This window comes from Serinus canaria, chromosome 3 (assembly GCF_022539315.1).
Source record: "Serinus canaria isolate serCan28SL12 chromosome 3, serCan2020, whole genome shotgun sequence".
NCBI lineage: Eukaryota > Metazoa > Chordata > Aves > Passeriformes > Fringillidae > Serinus > Serinus canaria.
Genome location: NC_066316.1, coordinates 27,564,349 through 27,583,421, shown reverse-complemented (window position 1 = coordinate 27,583,421; position 19,073 = coordinate 27,564,349). Strand labels below are relative to the sequence as shown.

General features: G+C 39.7%; 1 protein-coding gene across 1 annotated transcript in view; it reads right to left on the bottom strand.

The window, feature by feature from the left end:
* The window catches only part of TTC7A (tetratricopeptide repeat domain 7A), a 173,107-nt gene that overhangs the window by 91,613 nt on the left and 62,421 nt on the right, over positions 1 to 19,073 (bottom strand). Inside the window, exons 12-15 of the mRNA XM_030235497.2 lie at positions 17,542 to 17,659; positions 11,532 to 11,589; positions 8,076 to 8,148; positions 1,574 to 1,734 (exon numbers count right to left, since the gene is read on the bottom strand). Of these exons, the coding sequence (XP_030091357.1) occupies positions 1,574 to 1,734; positions 8,076 to 8,148; positions 11,532 to 11,589; positions 17,542 to 17,659 (410 nt within the window). The remainder of the gene's footprint in view (positions 1 to 1,573; positions 1,735 to 8,075; positions 8,149 to 11,531; positions 11,590 to 17,541; positions 17,660 to 19,073) is intronic.

Sequence of the window (19,073 nt, the reverse complement as noted above, 5' to 3'; positions counted from 1 at the left end):
CTGCTACTCCTTTGCAAAGGTCTTTGTGCACATCAAAATTCGCACCCACAGAAACATAAGAGATAATAGTCTTTTCAGCTTTGGGGAAATCAGATGACCAGACAGCACAAAGGAACCCACCCAGCAGCCCTCCAAGCTACTTTGCATACAATGCTTGCCATGTTTTGTCCTCCCCTGAAACATAAATCATCACTAACTGCTGGGGGAAAGATCCAGAACATGATGGACCAGTTGGTCAATCGGACAAGGCAAACACTCTTCTCCTGACATAAAGAACCTCTTCCTCTGTCTTGTGTATCTTATGTGTTTTTGTAGTCTTCAACAAACATCTGATCTCCAACTGTACAATGTGACCTTTGACTGTATGAGAGGTTTTTACTTTGTTTATTACTTTAAAACCCTAAAACACAATTCAGCAGACACTGGGCTATTTCCTGCTTCAGTCATACCTATGTTCACAATTTAAAGAGAAGAGCTGGCTTCATTTTAAGAGTGTTTCCATTACTAGTTTCCACTTCATTGTCAAAGAAGTGCAGTGAGTTAGAAGTAACTAACCTCAAAAACACAGGCAGCAAAGCTATTTTAAATGGCAACATGTAGTTTGCAATAAAAACATTATATGCTGATACAGCACTGAAAGATCCTAAAGCATTCACACTCACATTTACACAGCTTCAATCTTCCCATGACCTGCCTTTGCTCTGTTTAGACAATATTACACTCAGCTTCTGGACTAAAGCTGTGGAGGCTGCTCCCTCTTGCTATTGAGAATGCAGGCTATCTAAAGGCAATGATGAACAGGTTTAGAACTATTTAAGCACAGGCAATCCCAAATGAAAGTTGGTTTTTCAGCAATGCAATAGCATTTTCTGCAGTTTGGCTGAGAAACTCAGCTAGTATGAAATCACCAGAGAATACTACAGTAGTTTTAATTTTTGCACAGAACAGACAAATCCACTGTTTTGAAAGGTCATGACAGTAAATTGCATGGAATTCAATTTACCTCCCTCAGATGGATGAGGGTCTGAGTCAAACACAGAACAGTGGAAGCCTTTGGCTCCAAGAAGTCTGTGCTGATTCAAACCTACTCCTAGGCAGGCAAATTGTCCTTCCCCTCAGCTATACATTATCACAGCTTGTGATTTTCAACTGATCTTTTTCCCCAGCTGTCATATTGCAGCAAATTGTGTCATAGATGAGCATCAAAACAATGGTCATTGCAAGAAAAAAATTGTTTTTAACCAGGGAATGACCAAATATAAAATTACTTGTGATGCAGACATTGTCATAGTTGTCTCACCCTCATTTCTCCACATCTAAAGTGAAATACAAAAAATCTACAGGAAACAACACCCTCAGCACAACACAGAAAGACAAATACTGGAAAAGAAAGCAGGTGTAAGGATTACAGAAAGACTGTGAAGACAGAAAGTAATAGAATACCCTCCCCAGGAGGGGAGTGACACACCTGTAACACTTGTGATTTAACAGGCTCCTTGTGTATAACTGAGAACAACAGCTAGTGAGCAGTTCATTCCTGACTGGATGCTTGGCACCAGGCAACAGCTCTTACCTAAAGCTTTCTGGGTATTCAACAACAGCCATGTTGATAACATCCAGTGCATGCTGATAGTGCTTCTGAGCTGAAAAGAGGAGGGCCAGTAGATGAAGCGAATTCATGTCATCTTTGCACAGTTGCAGGGCTTCTTGAAGATGGTCTATAGCATCTGAAATCTAGAAGGAGATGGGGTAGAAATAACAAGAGAACACATCACTCTTTCAGTCCTACATTAAACCTCAAAATAAGAATAGAGTAAATAGAAATTCTGAAGAAGTTCTGCTTAGGCACCTTCTACTATCAAAACAGGCTGCCAAAATTAACAGACTGCACCGCCTGGAAAAAACCCACACATTCTAGAGAAAGAAGTCTGCAGCATTACTAAATCTCTGCTTATAAACAAGAGCAGCAGACCTGATCCCATCAACCCCCTCATCCTTTGGCATGGTGATTCTATGATGTAAACATATCCACCATAGATGCCCAACTCTCAGCTTCATTTTCTAGGATGAGTGGCTGTCTCTTTACCTAGGGGTGAGTATTGCACATGTCTGCTGCATTTTGTCTCTCATAATGGCTGCACAAAGCCTTTCATTATTTGGATCAAGAAAATAAAAATTAAGTTTGAATGTTCAAGGGTAAAAGAGTCAAGATTTAAAATGCTGTCAGAAAAATAAATATATTTGCAAGCAGTGATGTAAAAAGCAGTCCTGACAGTCACAGCAGCAGCATGTTATTAGAACCAAGTCTCACTTGGCAGAAAACTTAACATCTATAATGAATGCAAGTCTATCACACACTCTTTGTGATCCAGTACACTATGTTAGGCTATCTGTTCAAAAGGGAACTTCTTAGCAGATTTTCTTTCATTTGTTTACTGGTAAGTTTTATGTAGAGGATTTTCTCTAGTGTCTGAAATTACTACTATATAAATAATTGCATTTCTGTGGTTCTGGAAGTCTGCAGAAAACAAAGCATAAAAGTGTATAAATTTCTTTTCCTCGTGTATGCTTTCCTGCTCCTTTTCTTAATAGATGGAGAATGTAGTTCCTTCTTTTCTACTATGAAAACTTCCCACCTAGCAAAGCCTTACAGAAATTTTTCTACCCTGACATACCACCAGTGTCAAATTCCCACTGCCTCCACAGACCTCTCACAAAAACAAGTAGCACATAACTAAGCAAAGCAACAATGACACTGCCTGCAGCTGCTACAGAGGTTGTTGACTACCTAAAGCCCAGGTATCCTTCTGGGAGCAGTGTATATTCTGTTCATAGGAAAACTTCATCCAAATGTCCAAGTGACATTTCTCTCTTGCTGTGCACCCATGAGCCATGGCATACTTAACTACTGTATTACTGGTGACTCCATGCAAGCCTGGAGATCAGTGTGACTGCTCCAGACATAACCCCAAACTGGCATCTGGCCCACAGCGTCAAAACTGCTGAATGTCCTGGCTTGGATTCAGACTGGGATACATGACTGACTGCTCAGCTTTAATGAATTACTGCTTGTCAGTGGAGCTACTTTAACTACATGTGTTATTAAAGCCTACTGCAAAGGTAAACAAGTTGGCTTAATCACCCATGTTCCCTCAGCAGTTTACCGGAACACATTTTCATACAATATAAAAATTCTAGCAATGACAATACAAGTAGGAGCCAGGACCAGACAGTGGTAGGCCCAGATCTGCTTGTCCACAAAGTTCTTCAGTAGATATATCGAAGGTATATAAATTTGACTTCCTAAAACAAAGTTGCTGTCAAGACTTCTTGCACTCAGAACTAAAAACCCCTTCTATTTCTTTCTATTTCTCTATCTCAGAGCTGTACAAGTACTCATAAAGAAAATACAAGTTTGGGGAAAAGTTCATTAGAAGAAAACCTGCAAATCAAACAACTGGAGGAGATTTGGAGCAACCTGTTTCAGAGGATCCTGCTTTGAGCAGGGATTGAACTGGGTGATCTCTAAAGGTCCTCTTCAAACTATTCTATGATTAAGACTTGGGAAGGGGATCCTGATTTGCTAGTATGAATCAGACAAAGAATAACACTTGCAACTAATGCCTTTACTGAGGGACTTCAAAATTGTAGGGGCACTTGACCTTACTCGTGTGAGAATATGCAAACTGAGACTTCACTTTACATGTTGAAAATGACTTAGGATCAAACTGCAGGTAGGTCAACACCCCTAACAGAGGCTGGCCATCCAAGAAGCTCTCTGACTCTGTTGCAACATACATGAAACAGAGCAGCAAAAAAGTGAGTTGTGGTCACGCCTGCAAACCTGTGTCTGCTGGACAGGCAGCCACATATTGCTGAAGAAATGTCATTTAAAGTAATTCTGTTTGGTAGCATAGGCCCTGCAACAGCATCAGAGTCCCAGGCAATGGCTGGCTTTGAAAATTAATGATGCTTCCCTGGCACCTAATTTATTAACTTGAGTCCAAAAAGACTCCTTAGTGCTGTAACACCATTACTAGCCTACACAGTACTGCTGCATATACTTAGAAACAGTGGACAAAAATTATATGAACTCTATGCCTTTACAGAAAGCTTTATGTGAAACAACAACCTGCAAAAGACCAGATGAAATGAAATACAAACTAATTTTATAGCTCAACAAAAGCAAGATCTTTGGCAGCAGTCAACACAAAACTTCTTTTGAAAGATGTATTTTTATTTAAGTAACTATATAATTTGAGAAAGACGGAAGCTGGTGCCACCCCAGATGGCACCCTGAAATGTCAGGGCTTTATCAGAGGCAGGCTGCCAGTTTAAAATTCCCTACAAGTACTGCACTTGAAAATAATCTTATTTCAGCTGGACTGCAAGTCTAAGTAGGGCCTACAATTAGAAGAAGTTACAGTTTCCTGATTTATCATTGCGTTAACAAATATACCACATGTTTTGCATGGCACAGAGGTATCTTCACATCACACTGATTAGGAAGCAAAGATGCTGCAGTAGGCCAGAAATAGCATCTTGCAGCATTACCAAAATAATGCTACAATGTGGATTGTTTAGGCTGCCTCTTATATAGTAGGATTTATTTCAATTATGCTATGTGTCTCCTTAAAAACAATGCTGGTATGTCACAATTACAGGTATAAAAAGGAAAACATAGGGAAGATAAAAAATACTTCATAACAGTAGAATGAACTTGGATATTTTAAATGATAAATGAAGCAGGAACCCTTAAGAGGAGTTTTCAGGCCTTATAATTTCACATCAGTTGACAGTTACACTTAATTAACCATTACAGCTACCCACAACATCTCTTTTTATAGCATGCAAAGGAGAAACCTTTACTGACTGGCAAGAGTTTCCATTGAAAACAGACTCACTACAGTTCACCAGAACCTCAGGAAAGTAGGTATACACTTATGGGTTATTACTTAGTTCTTCCTACAAGCCATTCTTGGTCACCAGAAACAATCTAGGCTAGGATGTAGGCAGAAAAGCAGCATGTTGCTGTTCAGCAGAGGAGGCAGTTGGTGGTCTGGGAAAAAGACAGATCAGAATTATCTACATCCAAGGAGTCACTGAAAGAACCTTGACTACTTCTACTACTCTTGACTACTTCCTAAAACAGAGCTCCTCTCTTTGGGCAGACAGCAGCCTCTCCTCCTTGAAAACAAACAAAAACTGGGCAAAACAGGTGAAATATTTTCTCTGGTCTCTTAAACTGATGTTTATCGTAGCTGTACATCCAGACACTTGGGAAGGAAGTAGGTGTTTTCTGGATAGTGCCACTTGAAATTTGAGGTCTCTTAGAAGTCCACAGGAAACTGGTGAGACTTACAGTGTGCAGCTGCTGACCCTTAGCCATCTTTCCCTTCCCATTTTTATGAAAAGAAAGGTTAGATCTAAACAAGTATTAAAATGGCATGATGCCTATATATGTTGTTTTTACATATTCAATACTGATTTACATGGCAGTCAAGGTCACAAACACCACCACCCCCAAAAAAAACGGATTCAACACTTAAAATTAACAAGAGTGCTGCTGACTCTAGAGAGTTATTTCCATAGAAACTGGTCTGCTTTTTAAAAATCAAGGCAATGCATTAAAATCAGTGAGCTTTAAAATGTTCATTCTACCTCGTTTTTGCTGATCCAAGTGCTGTTACCACAGAAACAGGGGAAGCAGCCGAACCAGCCACTCTGAGTGGGGAGCTACAAGTCTCACTTGTCACTGGGCTCTGCCATCTGCCAGCCAGGCACTGCAGGTGGAGATATCCACTGCAGCAGGTACAGACCTTGGCCTCCAGGCACTTCAGCTCAGGGGGAAAACCAGACTGAGAGACCCTCCTCACAGAACAGGTTATTCTACACTGTGTTTGGCTGAAAAAGCCCCTAAAACACTCTGGGGCTGATGTAGGCACTCCAAGTCTTCCCAGTGACTCCAGTGGTCTTTAAGACACGCACACATACAAAGCTCATTATCATCATTTTTTATCTTGGTTGCTGGTGGTTTCAAATGCCAACTCTGCATGAACCTTTTATAACCATTCCTCCTCTGTCACATCCTCATCTCATGTCAGAGGGATGCCTATGTTTTTCCATTTCCCCTTTGCCTTACCCAGTGGTGACAGAGACAAGTGCTATTGGAAATATTTTACAGCCTTCCAAGGAAGATGAATTGCTCCAGCTTTGTTTGGCACTCTACTGGTCAGCTGCCTCTCTTGCTTTGTTCCATGAAAACACTCTCTTATCTATGCAAGCTGATACCTATATTTTTCAATGCTGGTTACAGTTACCTCATTTATTGACTCTGACTATGGAAACAAAAAGGCCTGATTTATTGGTATTATAGCATTGCCTGATGAAAGCCCTGTGATGTTCAATAGTTAATGCAATCTATCAAAAAAGGTATCATTTATCTCTCAGTTAATCAGAAAGAGAATATATTAGATACTTTAAATAATTAAGGATATTAAAAATGCATTACCAAATGTTTATCATTAAGTAAACTGGCAAAAGAAGAGTAGGGTATTTTACAGCAGTCTAAAAATAAAGACATCTCAGGTATCTCTTCTCTGTCCAAGCATGCATTAAAGATTTATATCTCATTGATGGGAGAAGAGCAGGAGCTCCATGGCAGGGGTCAGGCTGACACTACACAATACACAGAGAGCACACAGCTGGGAGCAGAGGCGACTGGCACAACATCAAGGATGAAAACACACAGGTGAGCTAGACAAAAGAGGAAAGTGAACACAGGGACAAGAGACTGAATGGAAAGAACAGGAGGGAAGGGAAATGAAGCAACAAGAGATGAAACAACATGGCAATGACAGGCTACAACCAGGAAAAAAAAAAAAAAGGTAATGAGTTAAAATGCCAGTAACAGTGAAAACAACAACAACAAAAAAATCAATGACCACAAAACCCTTCATTTTATTTTTCAGGATATTTCAGCTGAAAAGCTGTAATTCTTTACTCATGGCAAGCAGAAGAGGCAGCAAATCAGACCATGTCCCTATGAGGCAAAAGCTGTGAGAGAAAAAAGGGTATCTGGGTTTTTTAATGAAAGACCCTGAGCAAACTGCATCATAAAGCAGCTAGTAGGCAGATGAGAAAGTTAAATAAGCCATTTTAATGATCTTTTCTTAATGCAGGCTCACAGCACACTGCTCTCATTATGAAAGGGTTACAAAAGTGACATTATCAAGAGGGTGCTCTATTGGAACAATTAGTTTAACCTAATGAACACACAGCTCCCCTAATTAGCTCAGGAAAGTAAGAAATACCCAACTGTTCAACTCTGTAGTGTAGACTAAGGAGAGAAAACTGCAGCAAGCAGAAGGCCTGCCAAAGAAAGAAACTACAATGATGAAATTTCAAATTTAGCTAGAGAGGTATTTAAAAAACAGAAGCTGTTCCAATAAAGACTTTAGCTTTTAAACAGAAAGGACAGAGAAATACAACACCCCAATTTTAAGAAAAAGGGGCAGAAAAATAAAGCACAACCCAAGTGGTTGGGTTTTTTTTTTTTCTGAAAGGCAGTGCAGAGCATTTTGTGATCAGCTTCATTTTTATGAGTTAACACCTGCAGCAGCATTCAAATGCCAGCTAATCCCACTCGCTGCAGAGCTCCAGCACGCGTCAAAGCCTGGCGTCAAACGTGCCCAAGTTTGGAATAAAGCAATCCCAGCGCGCGATCTGGCACCACACGGAGCCGGGCACAACGGGACAGCCTCTGGAGCAGCCTGCAGCGGGACACCAGGGAGCAGCAACAAACACACCTCCTCATCCCACACACACAAGGCTGCCCCAAGACTGCTCGGGAGTTACAGCTGAACACATTCCCTAGGGAAGGCCATTCCATGTGCTACAGAATTATTATTTTTAGAGTAAGAATTAAAAAATATTTTACATAAACATATTCTGACTGCTTGTTACCGGTTACAATGCAGGAAGGAAGGGACCCTGTTTAGCAAGCCTGGGTCTTGTTCAACTGGACTGTCCTTCCATCCTCCCATGGCTCAGTGATTTCCAAATATTTGACATACCTGTCTGACAAGAGCCAGCTGCAGTGACAGGTAGAGGATGATCTGGTGATCTTCGGGGGCCAGGTCATGTGCTCTTTAAGGATGACCACATAAGACAAAAAGAAAAGTGACTGTCAGATTGCAGTTTGCAGAACTCCTTCACCATGAGTCACATAAGCACAGAAGAAAACCTGGTCTTCTCCCACAGAAAACTAGTCCAGTAATGGGAGAGCACACTGAAACTAGACAAAAAGCAGAACAGTGCTGGCCTGGCTAAGCCAGAATCCCAGGAAAAAGTATGAGAAACACAGCTTCCAGGATGTTATACAACTTACTTGGTCCTTTATTAAATGCCACTTAATATTTTGGAACTTAGATAACTAATATGGAAAAAAAGCTTCGAGTGCATAACAAACCTATCAAAGCATAATTTTAAGTAATTCAGGTGACAGACATAGTTGTCTAAGTTGTTGCTATACTGCCACTTATCAAACATTAAGAGATGGTTAGATTAGCACTGAAAAAGTAGTCACTATGAGCATGCAGAGGACTAAAGATCAGGACCCTGTGACACAAGCTGGTGCTCAAACATACAAAACATTCTCCACCCTGCAGCTTCCAGTTTAATTTTTTGACAGCAGACTCCTAATTTGGAAAGGGAAGACACTGAGGGAGGAATGATTTGATGACAGGAGCTGTGCCTGGACCAACACCAAGGCCCTTACTTGTCAAGTTTGGACTCTGAGATACTCCCTTCCAGCCCACCGCAGGCAGCAGGCCATACACTGAAGTGAAGCCTTGGCTAGAGAAGGCTGCAGTGTCTCCAGAACCGGATGTGCAGGCTTTTAACAAGTCTTGTGCAAGGCAGGGAACAGGGATGGACAACGTAGGCAGAACTGTCCCCTCGCAGACTATGCTAGGCATGAAACTGCAGTCTGAATTTGCTGGCCTGTGGAGAAGCCATTAACCAAGGCAATGCTGGGATGGTGTCTTGGGGAACCCAGCCTAGGAGGAGAGGTGGGGCAGCAGCTCATACCACCTGGCAGCCCACTCCAGGAACCAGTGGATTCTCCCCCTTGTGACTCACAGAGCTCACTCCCAGCTCTGCAGCACAGGGAAGTCATTTCACATGGGAGAAATGGGGAAGAGGAAGGTCCCTCATAGCCAATTAACATTTCCTGACCTCTTTCTGGGCTGCATTCCAGGACACCAGGGAAACCTGCACCTGCACTGCCAGGCCCAAAGTGAGCACAATTAATGTCCTTATGAGGGAGAAACGACAGGCTGACAATACTGCTGGTTAAAACCCATGCCAAAACTATTGATTTTCTAATAATGAACAAGTAGCAATGAAATAATTCCTTCAGGGAACAAACCACACACCATTTTAATGGCAGCCACTTTTCAAATACCATCTTGGCCTGTGAGCAAGAAGATTTTGAAGCTGATTTTTATAACTAATGGCTCTAGAACAAATTAATTTAGTATGGACTGAATATGTCCTGTAGCTCCATAAGTCAAGGTGGCACTAAAGTATTCTGAAGCAATGCCAAAGACATCAACATGCAATTAGTACAGACGAGTCACTAATTTCTCCTTCTTCAAAAAACACAAAAAAACACCCAAACCCAAATAGCGACAACCCCCCCAGCAAAAAAAATAATCCCCAACCTCCCAAAAAATGGCAACAAACAACAAAACTCCATGAGCTAGAACCCAGCTTTGCCCTCAGGTGTTATACAGGGTGAGCCACATCTTTACTAAGTGTCTCTTGTGAAACCTTCAGTAGCCTCTCCAGCAATAATTAATAGGAGAAAGTTCACAAGAGTAAAGCAGATGAAATTAAAGGTGTTTTTGGAAAGAAACAAAGGATTGTAACTTGACTGCTCATTTTCCTCAGAAGGAATTAGAAAAACATTTGGTGCAATCTTCCAGCTGAAAAGGCCCCTTACAAAGATGACTACAGGCCAAACTATGGCCTGAGAGATCATACAGGCTCTTAAAAAAAAAAAGGCTAAAAACAAGGAAGGTACAAAAAGGAAGGAAACCAAACTTAGGCATTTAGAAAACACTAGTAATCAGCTCACTGTCACATTCCTGTTGGCTGATGTCTGAATAATTAAAGATGGGCTAGAAGCTTGTCTGCCTCCTAGGTAGAGTTAAGATACCATGAATACAAGTCACAGCCAATGGGAAAGGCCAAAGGATAAAAAACAAGGAAGTTAAAAAGCAGTGCAGCACCACAATTCCTTAAAATTGGTCAGCAGTTAATGTACAACACTGGAATTCACAAACTGATGTGACTTAAAAGTACACTCCTCATCCAAATAGTGAATGAATAAATGGCTTTTAGAAGTTTTCTCTCTCAGACCTCCATAAGGTAAATACCCAGAATTCTATCTGTGGTTTCAGTTCTTGTACTCACTACAAAACCAGTGTAAGACAAACATGCTGGGCTCCTTCTTGGTCAGCATCAGCAAAATGCTAAGATCCTTTAACATTGTTCAAATTGTTAAACCTGTAGTATGAGATACCAGAGATCTCAAGTTTTCTTCACTTATGTCATTATGATCACAATAAACTCAGAATTAGACCCTTCAGCCCAAGACTCAGACCACATAAGCTTCCATTTAATTGCTATCTATAGTCTATAGGCATCTACATTTACAGTGTGTTGTAAATTGTGAATGTAATTATACAAATGTAAATAACTGCCTGAACACCACCTAGTGTATTTTGGGTAGAGTAATTTAACCATAACAGAGTCAGGCAGCTCACATCTTAATGCTCTACCCCACAGAATGAACAAAAAAGGGTTTTAAATCAAGCAGTTGAACTTGAGGTCTCATGTGTAGTTGCACAAGAGTATAATTCACAGTTGCTCCCAGAGTGGAGCCATTGTATCAGTTTTCCCCAGAAATATAGGGATGAAGGAGAGGTGAGTGGTGCCTGATTTGTACCACTAGCTCTGGAACCTCCTCTTCCAACAACAGCTGATGTAAACACTCATTAGGACAGCAATTATTCTCTCCCCTAGGTGCCCTGGTGCCAGGTCATCCCATAGCTGCCTACACCCTGATGGTGGAGGTACTTTCCCACCATGACGGAAATAGGATTTTAAGCCTGCTTCACACAGGAATTGAGACAAAATTAGCTTTCCATGTCTGCCAGCTGGCATCATGTGAGGAAGCTGCATCTCCCAGCACTGTGGATCTCACTGCAGCTAATTTGGGGCTAAGGTTTTTTTTCTATAAGGTGACAGAACAGTACTCTTACCTGGGATAGTCAATCAAATAATCACTGCATTTAGCCATCACAAAAATGGTTTTGACAGACTACTGCTGAAATCTAATGAACTGTTTTCAAACTTTCCAGCATGGAAGCCTTACACAGAGGAAAAAGAAACATAAAAAGAAAAATTTTTCTAAATTAATGAAAAAAATGCACAAAGCAAGTATCAGCAAAATTCCTACTCACCTCTCCAAAGTCTGAAGTGCTTTCTTGTTTAATTCATCCTGAGTGCTCTTCAGAGTAGCTGCAGGACAAGATACAATTGCCATTTAAGCATTAATTCAATGTTTCCGATCAAATAAATAAATGTATAGAGTATTCAAACTGGGAGCATAAACACTATGGAAATCTGTATGTTTGTGCATGTACTAATTTTTTTTTCATGACATGAATTTTCAAATTCATTTTTATTAAAGATTATTTTAAGTCCTTTGTTTGAAATACTGAAGCATTTTTTATTTACATATGCCATGAGGGGGGCTGGGAGAAGGGGTCAAACACCAACTAGATACTAAGAAGGTAACAGGCCCTCAGTCAGACTGCTGCATGCAAATGCTACAAGCAGTAACCTGAATCACATTCTGATTCAGATACAGAATGTGTACAGAATGTACACACCCACCACCATCTTTGTAGGAGGGTGCTGCAGGTTGAACAGGGAACACCAGCAGCCAAACTTACAGCTCTGTGACAAAACACCACCATCTCTGAGACCAAAACAGACTTTCAGGTTGCTTCAGATGTGGCATTAGCCACTAATGTCCTTCTTCCATGCCTCTAATTGCCTGACTAATGGATCCTGCCCAGAATACACATGTACCAATGTATAAATTAATTCCTACCTAAAACCAGAAAAGGAAGAGAAGAACTAAGCTCTTGTTATACTTGAGTTTCATAAGATATCATCATCAAGATCAACAGGAACAGAGGAAGAGCTTAAAGGAACATGGCTTTCTCAGATGCAAACATCTGGAAACCTAGGGGATGGTTTTTAGAAATGCAGTGGCTTGTTCTGGTTCTTAGGTTTTCCTATTTTGCATAGCAGTTGTTTCTTGTTCTGCCTGTCCTGAAATTGAGAGCTATTGATCAACAGCATAAGGAAGTGATGAGTAGTTAATCCATCAGCAAACATCACCCATGAATATATCTGAATTGATACATCAAGTCAGTGTATGCTCCAAAACAGAAAGTTACTAAGTAGTATATAATAATGCAACAAACCCAGCAAAATCCAAGTATTCTTAAAAGTTATTAAGAAGAGATGTGTTCTTCTGCAAGACCTGCAAAGGTAACCAGTTTCCTTGCACTCTGCAATATGCCAGTGAGTGAAGTTTTGTAAGTAAATTATTTATTGCAGTAGCTATAGCGATCAGACCTTTTGTATTTATTCCAACGGTTCTTTGGAATTCAGGTTCATTTGGGAGGAACAGCAATCTTCCAGATTGCCTAATCATAAAGATCAGCACTTGCTTAGGCCCCAAACCTACTCTAAGACAAAAAACTTATCCAAAAATTTGTATTTTAAATAATAAATTCTAAGACATTGACTTTCATGTAAAATGCAGCATCTATTAAAAATACATCACTCTCAGTAGCCTTACATCAGGCTGCAAAATACTGGATAAAGGTAACAAAGGACGAAAGTTTAGAAAAAAATTAAAGAACCAAGATTGATGTAAAAAAATTGCTTGAGGAGACATTGGAAAGGATTTGATCATACCTATAAACATCCCTACAGAAAAAAATCTGATATTCTGTTTCTCATGGAAACTACCATTCTTTAAGTTAGAGCAATTCTGAAGATATCACACAATAAGAAAGACTGAAAGAAATGTTACTATTTGTCCCTCAAATTAAACACCAAATGGAAAAGCTAGAATTTTGAGCTTCCACCTGTTAAGACATTTGACTAATGTTCAGTTTGTAGTCAGAAAGAACACAAAATATGTTGTGGAAATGATGCGATTACAACTAGTCAGCTTTGCCTCTGCATTACTGGGAAACAGCACGTGACTCCCACCTCCCACAATATGGACTGCATCTTCAACTACCACAAAGTTGGAATGCTGTGTGCAGCTTGGCATGCACAACAGAAGACATGGTTCCATTGGAACAAATCCAAAAAGGGCCATGAAAATGGCTGGAGGGCTGGAAGATGAGAGTCTCCTATACAGAAAAGTTGAGAGTTGGCATTCTTCAGCCTGGAGAAGGGTCAAGAGAAGCCCTCTTAATACTTCAAGGGGGATTTAAACAAAGACAGAGGGGTTTTTTTTACCAGGTCCTATAAAGACAGGACAAGGGGTAATGGTTTTAAACTAGAAGAGGGAAGATTTAGATTATACACAGGAAGAAATTCTGAACTAGGAGGGTGGCAAGACTCCGAAAAAGGCTGCCCAAAGATGTTTCAGATGCCCTACACCTGAATTATTCAAAGAAATCTGCAACCCATTTGAATCACTGAGAAGCTCTCACTTCAGACAAAGAAAAGTTTGCACTAAGGAAACAGAACCTGGTGGGTCTGACTGAACTTTTAAAATTTGTGCTCCATTCTCCCAGGTCAATGGTACCAAAGAGTTCCTATCCAACTTTACTTCCTGCAAGCATGGCTGCTGCAGTTCCATAAACTAAAACAAAGTATTACTTATTACTAAGATTAAAATAAGCTCCAAAAGCAGTCTGACCCATGGGAGAGTGGCACAGGGGGGGTTCTGAAACCCGTAAGAAACAGTACTTTTGCAAATGCCACTTGAGCAGCCCAAGATTTATTTTCTGAAGCAATCTGGGTTTTTAAAGCAGCTTCAGCCTTACTAAAAATCAATAGGTTCTTCAGCAGTATTTTGTACCTAAAGACAAAGCTCTAGATCCCATTTAAAAACAAAGGAGGACAAGTTCTGTCTTAGTAAAAGCAGCTAGTGCACAGGAGTAGTGAATGCATGGAATGAAACACAGTGCCAAGGATCAGAATCAACTCTACAAACATGGGGACAGGAATCTAGTTCTAATCTTGTCCAATGGATTGAGCACCCATTAGCAGCTGAAGCACAGTCAGGTCTATTTATGTAAAACATTTGTTTTGTGGGAAAGGATTCAGTTTGTAATGTGCAAAACTGTTCCTGTATGTGAATCACAATGTAAGAAGTGGGGATGACAGATAAATAGACTTAATAAATTAATTTCTGATCCAAACTAAAACACTGACATACGTGCACTCTTTTGCAATATGACTGAGTTTCAGAAATTATTCCCTTGTGTTAAGACACCTAATATGGCACAATATACAATTTTAGCACCCAGAATTATAATTACAGATTGCATGCACTGTTATTTCCAAAAGCAAAGACTAAGTTTTTTCACTAATAATTTATTCACTTCTTAGTGAACAAATTGGAGGGGGGAGGAGGCTTAACATTAACCAGTGCTGTCAGTACACGGACTGTAAAGTCCACAAAGACTGATAGCATGAGTTTCTAATTCAGTCCCTGATCCATGACCTTCTACCAAAATTCTAAATGAAAACAGAGATACAGCACACTCATCTCTGAAAAAAGAATGAGGGACTGTTATATCTACCAAGATTTCACAATCTGTGAGGTAAGAAGAGCACTTGTATTTCACAATACATTCTCAACCTAGTCTTTCCTCTTCAGCCTTTGGTAAATTCATGTCACCTTTCCCTGTCTTCAGTGAATTCTTCACCAGACCTAAGGGAGGAAAAGTTGACAATACATCTAGAAGTATGGGAGGAAGAGGAATGGTTTGCTGTTGGCATTGAAAACTGACATTGGAAACTGATCTGCAGAAAATGGACATTAACTATGCACAGGAGGCTTGGGCTTCTAAGACTGAGGCAAAAGTGTAAAAGTGTCAATGACTTCCTCTGAGGACACATCTTTCAGCTACTTCAATGAGACTTATTTCAAGAAACATGTAATTAAACATTAAGAATAAGGAAGCTTTCCAGCATAAGTTTCAGGAAATCTTACTTCCTACAGAGCTTTTTGCAAATCACAAAGAAAAGGCTTTAATATGACTCCTCAGTGCCTTTGTCACACAGGAGGAGAAATAATTACTAGAAGGTTTCATTAAATAAGAAAGTCTAACTTGGATGGAAGGCTGAAATCTTTTGAAGGCAATTGGTCAAATGTCTCTGAAACACTTAGCTACTATTGAAAATACTGATTGACTGAAAGTCATCTCAACTAGAAAGTGACAGGAATCTCATATATACACACACATAGATGTTTGACTTGTCTGCATATATCAGTAAGGACTGGTATAAACACAATCATGAACAAGATTGACAACATGAGGCAGGATTACACCACAGAACTGCTGTCTTTCAGCATGTTCTAGCTTTGCTTCCTCACTGTCAGATGCTATTTTTTAACAATGTTAATGAAAAATGTCTTGCTAGTGCAAATTTGACATTTTCTAGTGAAACACAGTTCCATATTCATGACCATCATATGTATGCTTTTGAAGAACTTAATCCATTTTATTAAAATATAATGTGCAGAATGGAAATATTATCTTCCTACTTCCCTCCAATAATTGAGTGACTTGTCCTGTTGCCTTAAAGGCTAGAGATATGAGAAGGCAGATATATTCCACTGTTTCAAAACATAAATCAGAGGCTAATCTGAAAATAATCCAAGGCAGTTGTTGTGAAGACTGTTTGTTTTACATTAAAAAGGACACAATATTGAACTAGTCTCTTGAAAACTCAGGAGGTTTCCAGAAAAAGAGTTTCCAACTCATATTTTGCTGAGCCAAAATATTTTTAGAGCTAGAGTACAGTACATGCCTCTCCATTCTTTAGAAACCACCTTCTTTTCATACTGAAGTTTACAAAGAGATCATAAGGGGCTGACACGGAAAACCTTCTATCCCTGAAAATAGTCTATGGGATCTTGTATAGCTTTACAACAGTTTAAACAACATCTAGGCAAAATGCCTTAAAAACTAGGCTGTTAAGTAGAACTTTATTCCTAGTGGACTTAAAATATATATGTAAGACAAAGTTCAGGCTAGGAAGGACATATTTTTGACATGAACTTTCTAGGGAGAACTACTCTGAGACAAAGAAATGGAGAACTGGAGACAGTTGCAGTGCCTGTTAGCCTCCAAGATGAAAAGCAGTTCTCAGAACAGCTGATCAGATATGGCTGGCTGAAAAACTACACCAACTTGTGCTACTGAAGAGAACAAGAACACTTTCTCAGACACATGCCTTGCAGAATTTTGGTGTAAGTTGCAAGGCCTGCATATTCCATAATAACATGATAGAGTAATTTTAGCTTTGATTCAGGTTTCTTTGCTGAATCAACTTTGAAGAAGTTGTTTTTTTCCTGTGGAACATCTATGACAGAAAAGCCATTGCTTGCATGAGGCCAGGACTGCCAAAATGATTAGGAAACACACCAGCTCAGCCATTATTCAAAGAAAATGTGTTAGAACATATGTTCTACCCATGTTAGAAGTCACAGAATGAACAAAGACTGTTCCCACCTGTGAGCTTCATGAAGGTCAGAGCTAGAACTCTCCCAAACACTTCAAGCCCTTCTAACTACAAAGCACCAAATCTGCAGGAGCCCCTTGTTCACTCATTCAAGATCCAAGCAAGCAGAGTTAAAATAAAATACTTCTTACATTCAGTGGTCAATTTCTAGTCAACATCCACATGTACCAGTGAGGTAGATATTTTTATCTTTTTTACTTCTAAGTAAAAGAAACGACATCACAGAGAGGTTGAATCTCTGTGGGGAATCAGTATCATGCCAGGAACTGAAGTGAGGCATTTCTGACTTCAGTTCTTGGATTGTATTTCTTTATGATTTATGAGTGGGTGACAAAAATATGAAAACAGATGGAAAGTTTGATTTTTTGTTGTGTAAATTAAGTGAAAAAAATGTATTACAAATATTCATGTAAAACACACCAAGCATTGTCAGCTACACTCAGATTATCACCCATTAAGTAATGACCTGCATTTCTTCCTTCACCTAATAACTTCACTTTTATTACCACAGAAGAAGCTCTCTGAGCATGTGAACAGTTCCCATTTATCTTGTGATCTGATTGCTTTTCATGTCTAGTCACCACTGAAGGCAGATTTTCTAATAAATTCCCATTGCTTGCACTGATGACTTTGAACAAATACTCTCCATATAGCACACTTGACAAAGAAGTAACTCACCATCAGTAGCTTGAAGGCTGTAGGTCAGGCCCAGCGCCAGGTAACCCTTTGCTAGGGACTCTCCAGCAGCCTCACCCAGCTCTATCACCATTTTAGCAAAGTGTTCTCCTTCTTCCAGCTGCAAAAGAGGTAGGTTGAGACTTATAGGCATTTCCTCTATATTTGCTCCCATAAAATTCACCATTAGCCTTACGTGCAAGTGATCTGAGAGCCATTCACACAAGGGCTTTCAGTGATCCCAGTGAACACTCATAAAAAGGACAATGTAGAAGGTCAGATTAGCAGACCTTGGTGCACATGCGTAGTTTTAAGAAAAGTTTGGGTTTTGCACCCCGAACTCTTTCCTGATCTTTAAGATTAATCAAGGACACGATCTTATTTTATAGTTTCCTTCAGGCACACTTCAATCATGCAGCCTAAAATGCAAACGGTGGATCAGCTGGACTACTTATATGATATCCTAGTAGGGCATTGAAAGGTCTAACAGGTTTCTTCCTTCAAAGGAAAACCATTCAGTTTTGCTCTCTGATTTTTTTAAACCTTAGCAAATTTTACTTTCTTTTGAAACATTAGAATAAACCAAGAAACCACTAACTTCATTGAAAGCTCTCAGCTGCTGCTTGAAGTTCTGCTGCTACAGGAAAGCAGAAATTTCAGGACACAAATTTTGATCTGAACTAACATACTACCTTGGCAGCTCTGGCTGCCCTAACCACTTTCTGCATCTTTTGCAAAGACACAATTTCCTTGAAGTTGTGTTATATATTATAGCTAGAAATTGGAGGAGAGAGCAGTCACAATCTCTCAGGATCAGCCTCCAAAGTGATGAAATATGTAAGCTGGTCTCTTCCACTACATCACAGACTTCCACTCTCCACAGCCTTCCTTTCGACACATATCTATCAGCAACTGTAAAATCTGAATTACTGCCAATTTCAAATAAAAAGACTAAGTTAAATATTACTACAGAATGGAGTGTTTCTAACTTTACACTCTCATTAGTATCACTCACCCATTTAAGCGGAAAAGACAAAGACCTGTACACTGTATATACATTGAAAGGTGTAGGTTAGAGAGACACTGGCAAAACTTCTAAGTAATGCCTGAAAGATAGAGCCTACAGGAAGATCTCATTTCTGTACAAGACAGTATGCAGATCCTGTCAACCATAATCAGAGTCATCCCTAATCAAGAAGCAGACAACATTACACTATCTGACAAATCCTCCCTTTGGAAACTTTATTACATCACAACTGACTTTATGGTAGGGGGTTGTTTAATTTTGAGAAGGTACTTTTTTTGTTGGAAATCCAGCTAGTTTAGACACAAGTAGTGTGGATGTGTGCCTCCTTTATACTCAGCATTGTCAGACTTCAGCATCTCATGGCTCCTTAACATCTAAAATGACTCACCCATAACAATCTGGAATTAAAATGCACCATTAGACAAGAAATTCGCCTTCTGCAGTGATCTGTTAATACTCTACCTAGGAACAAAATCTACTTGACTTGATATAGCATCCTGTCAATGAG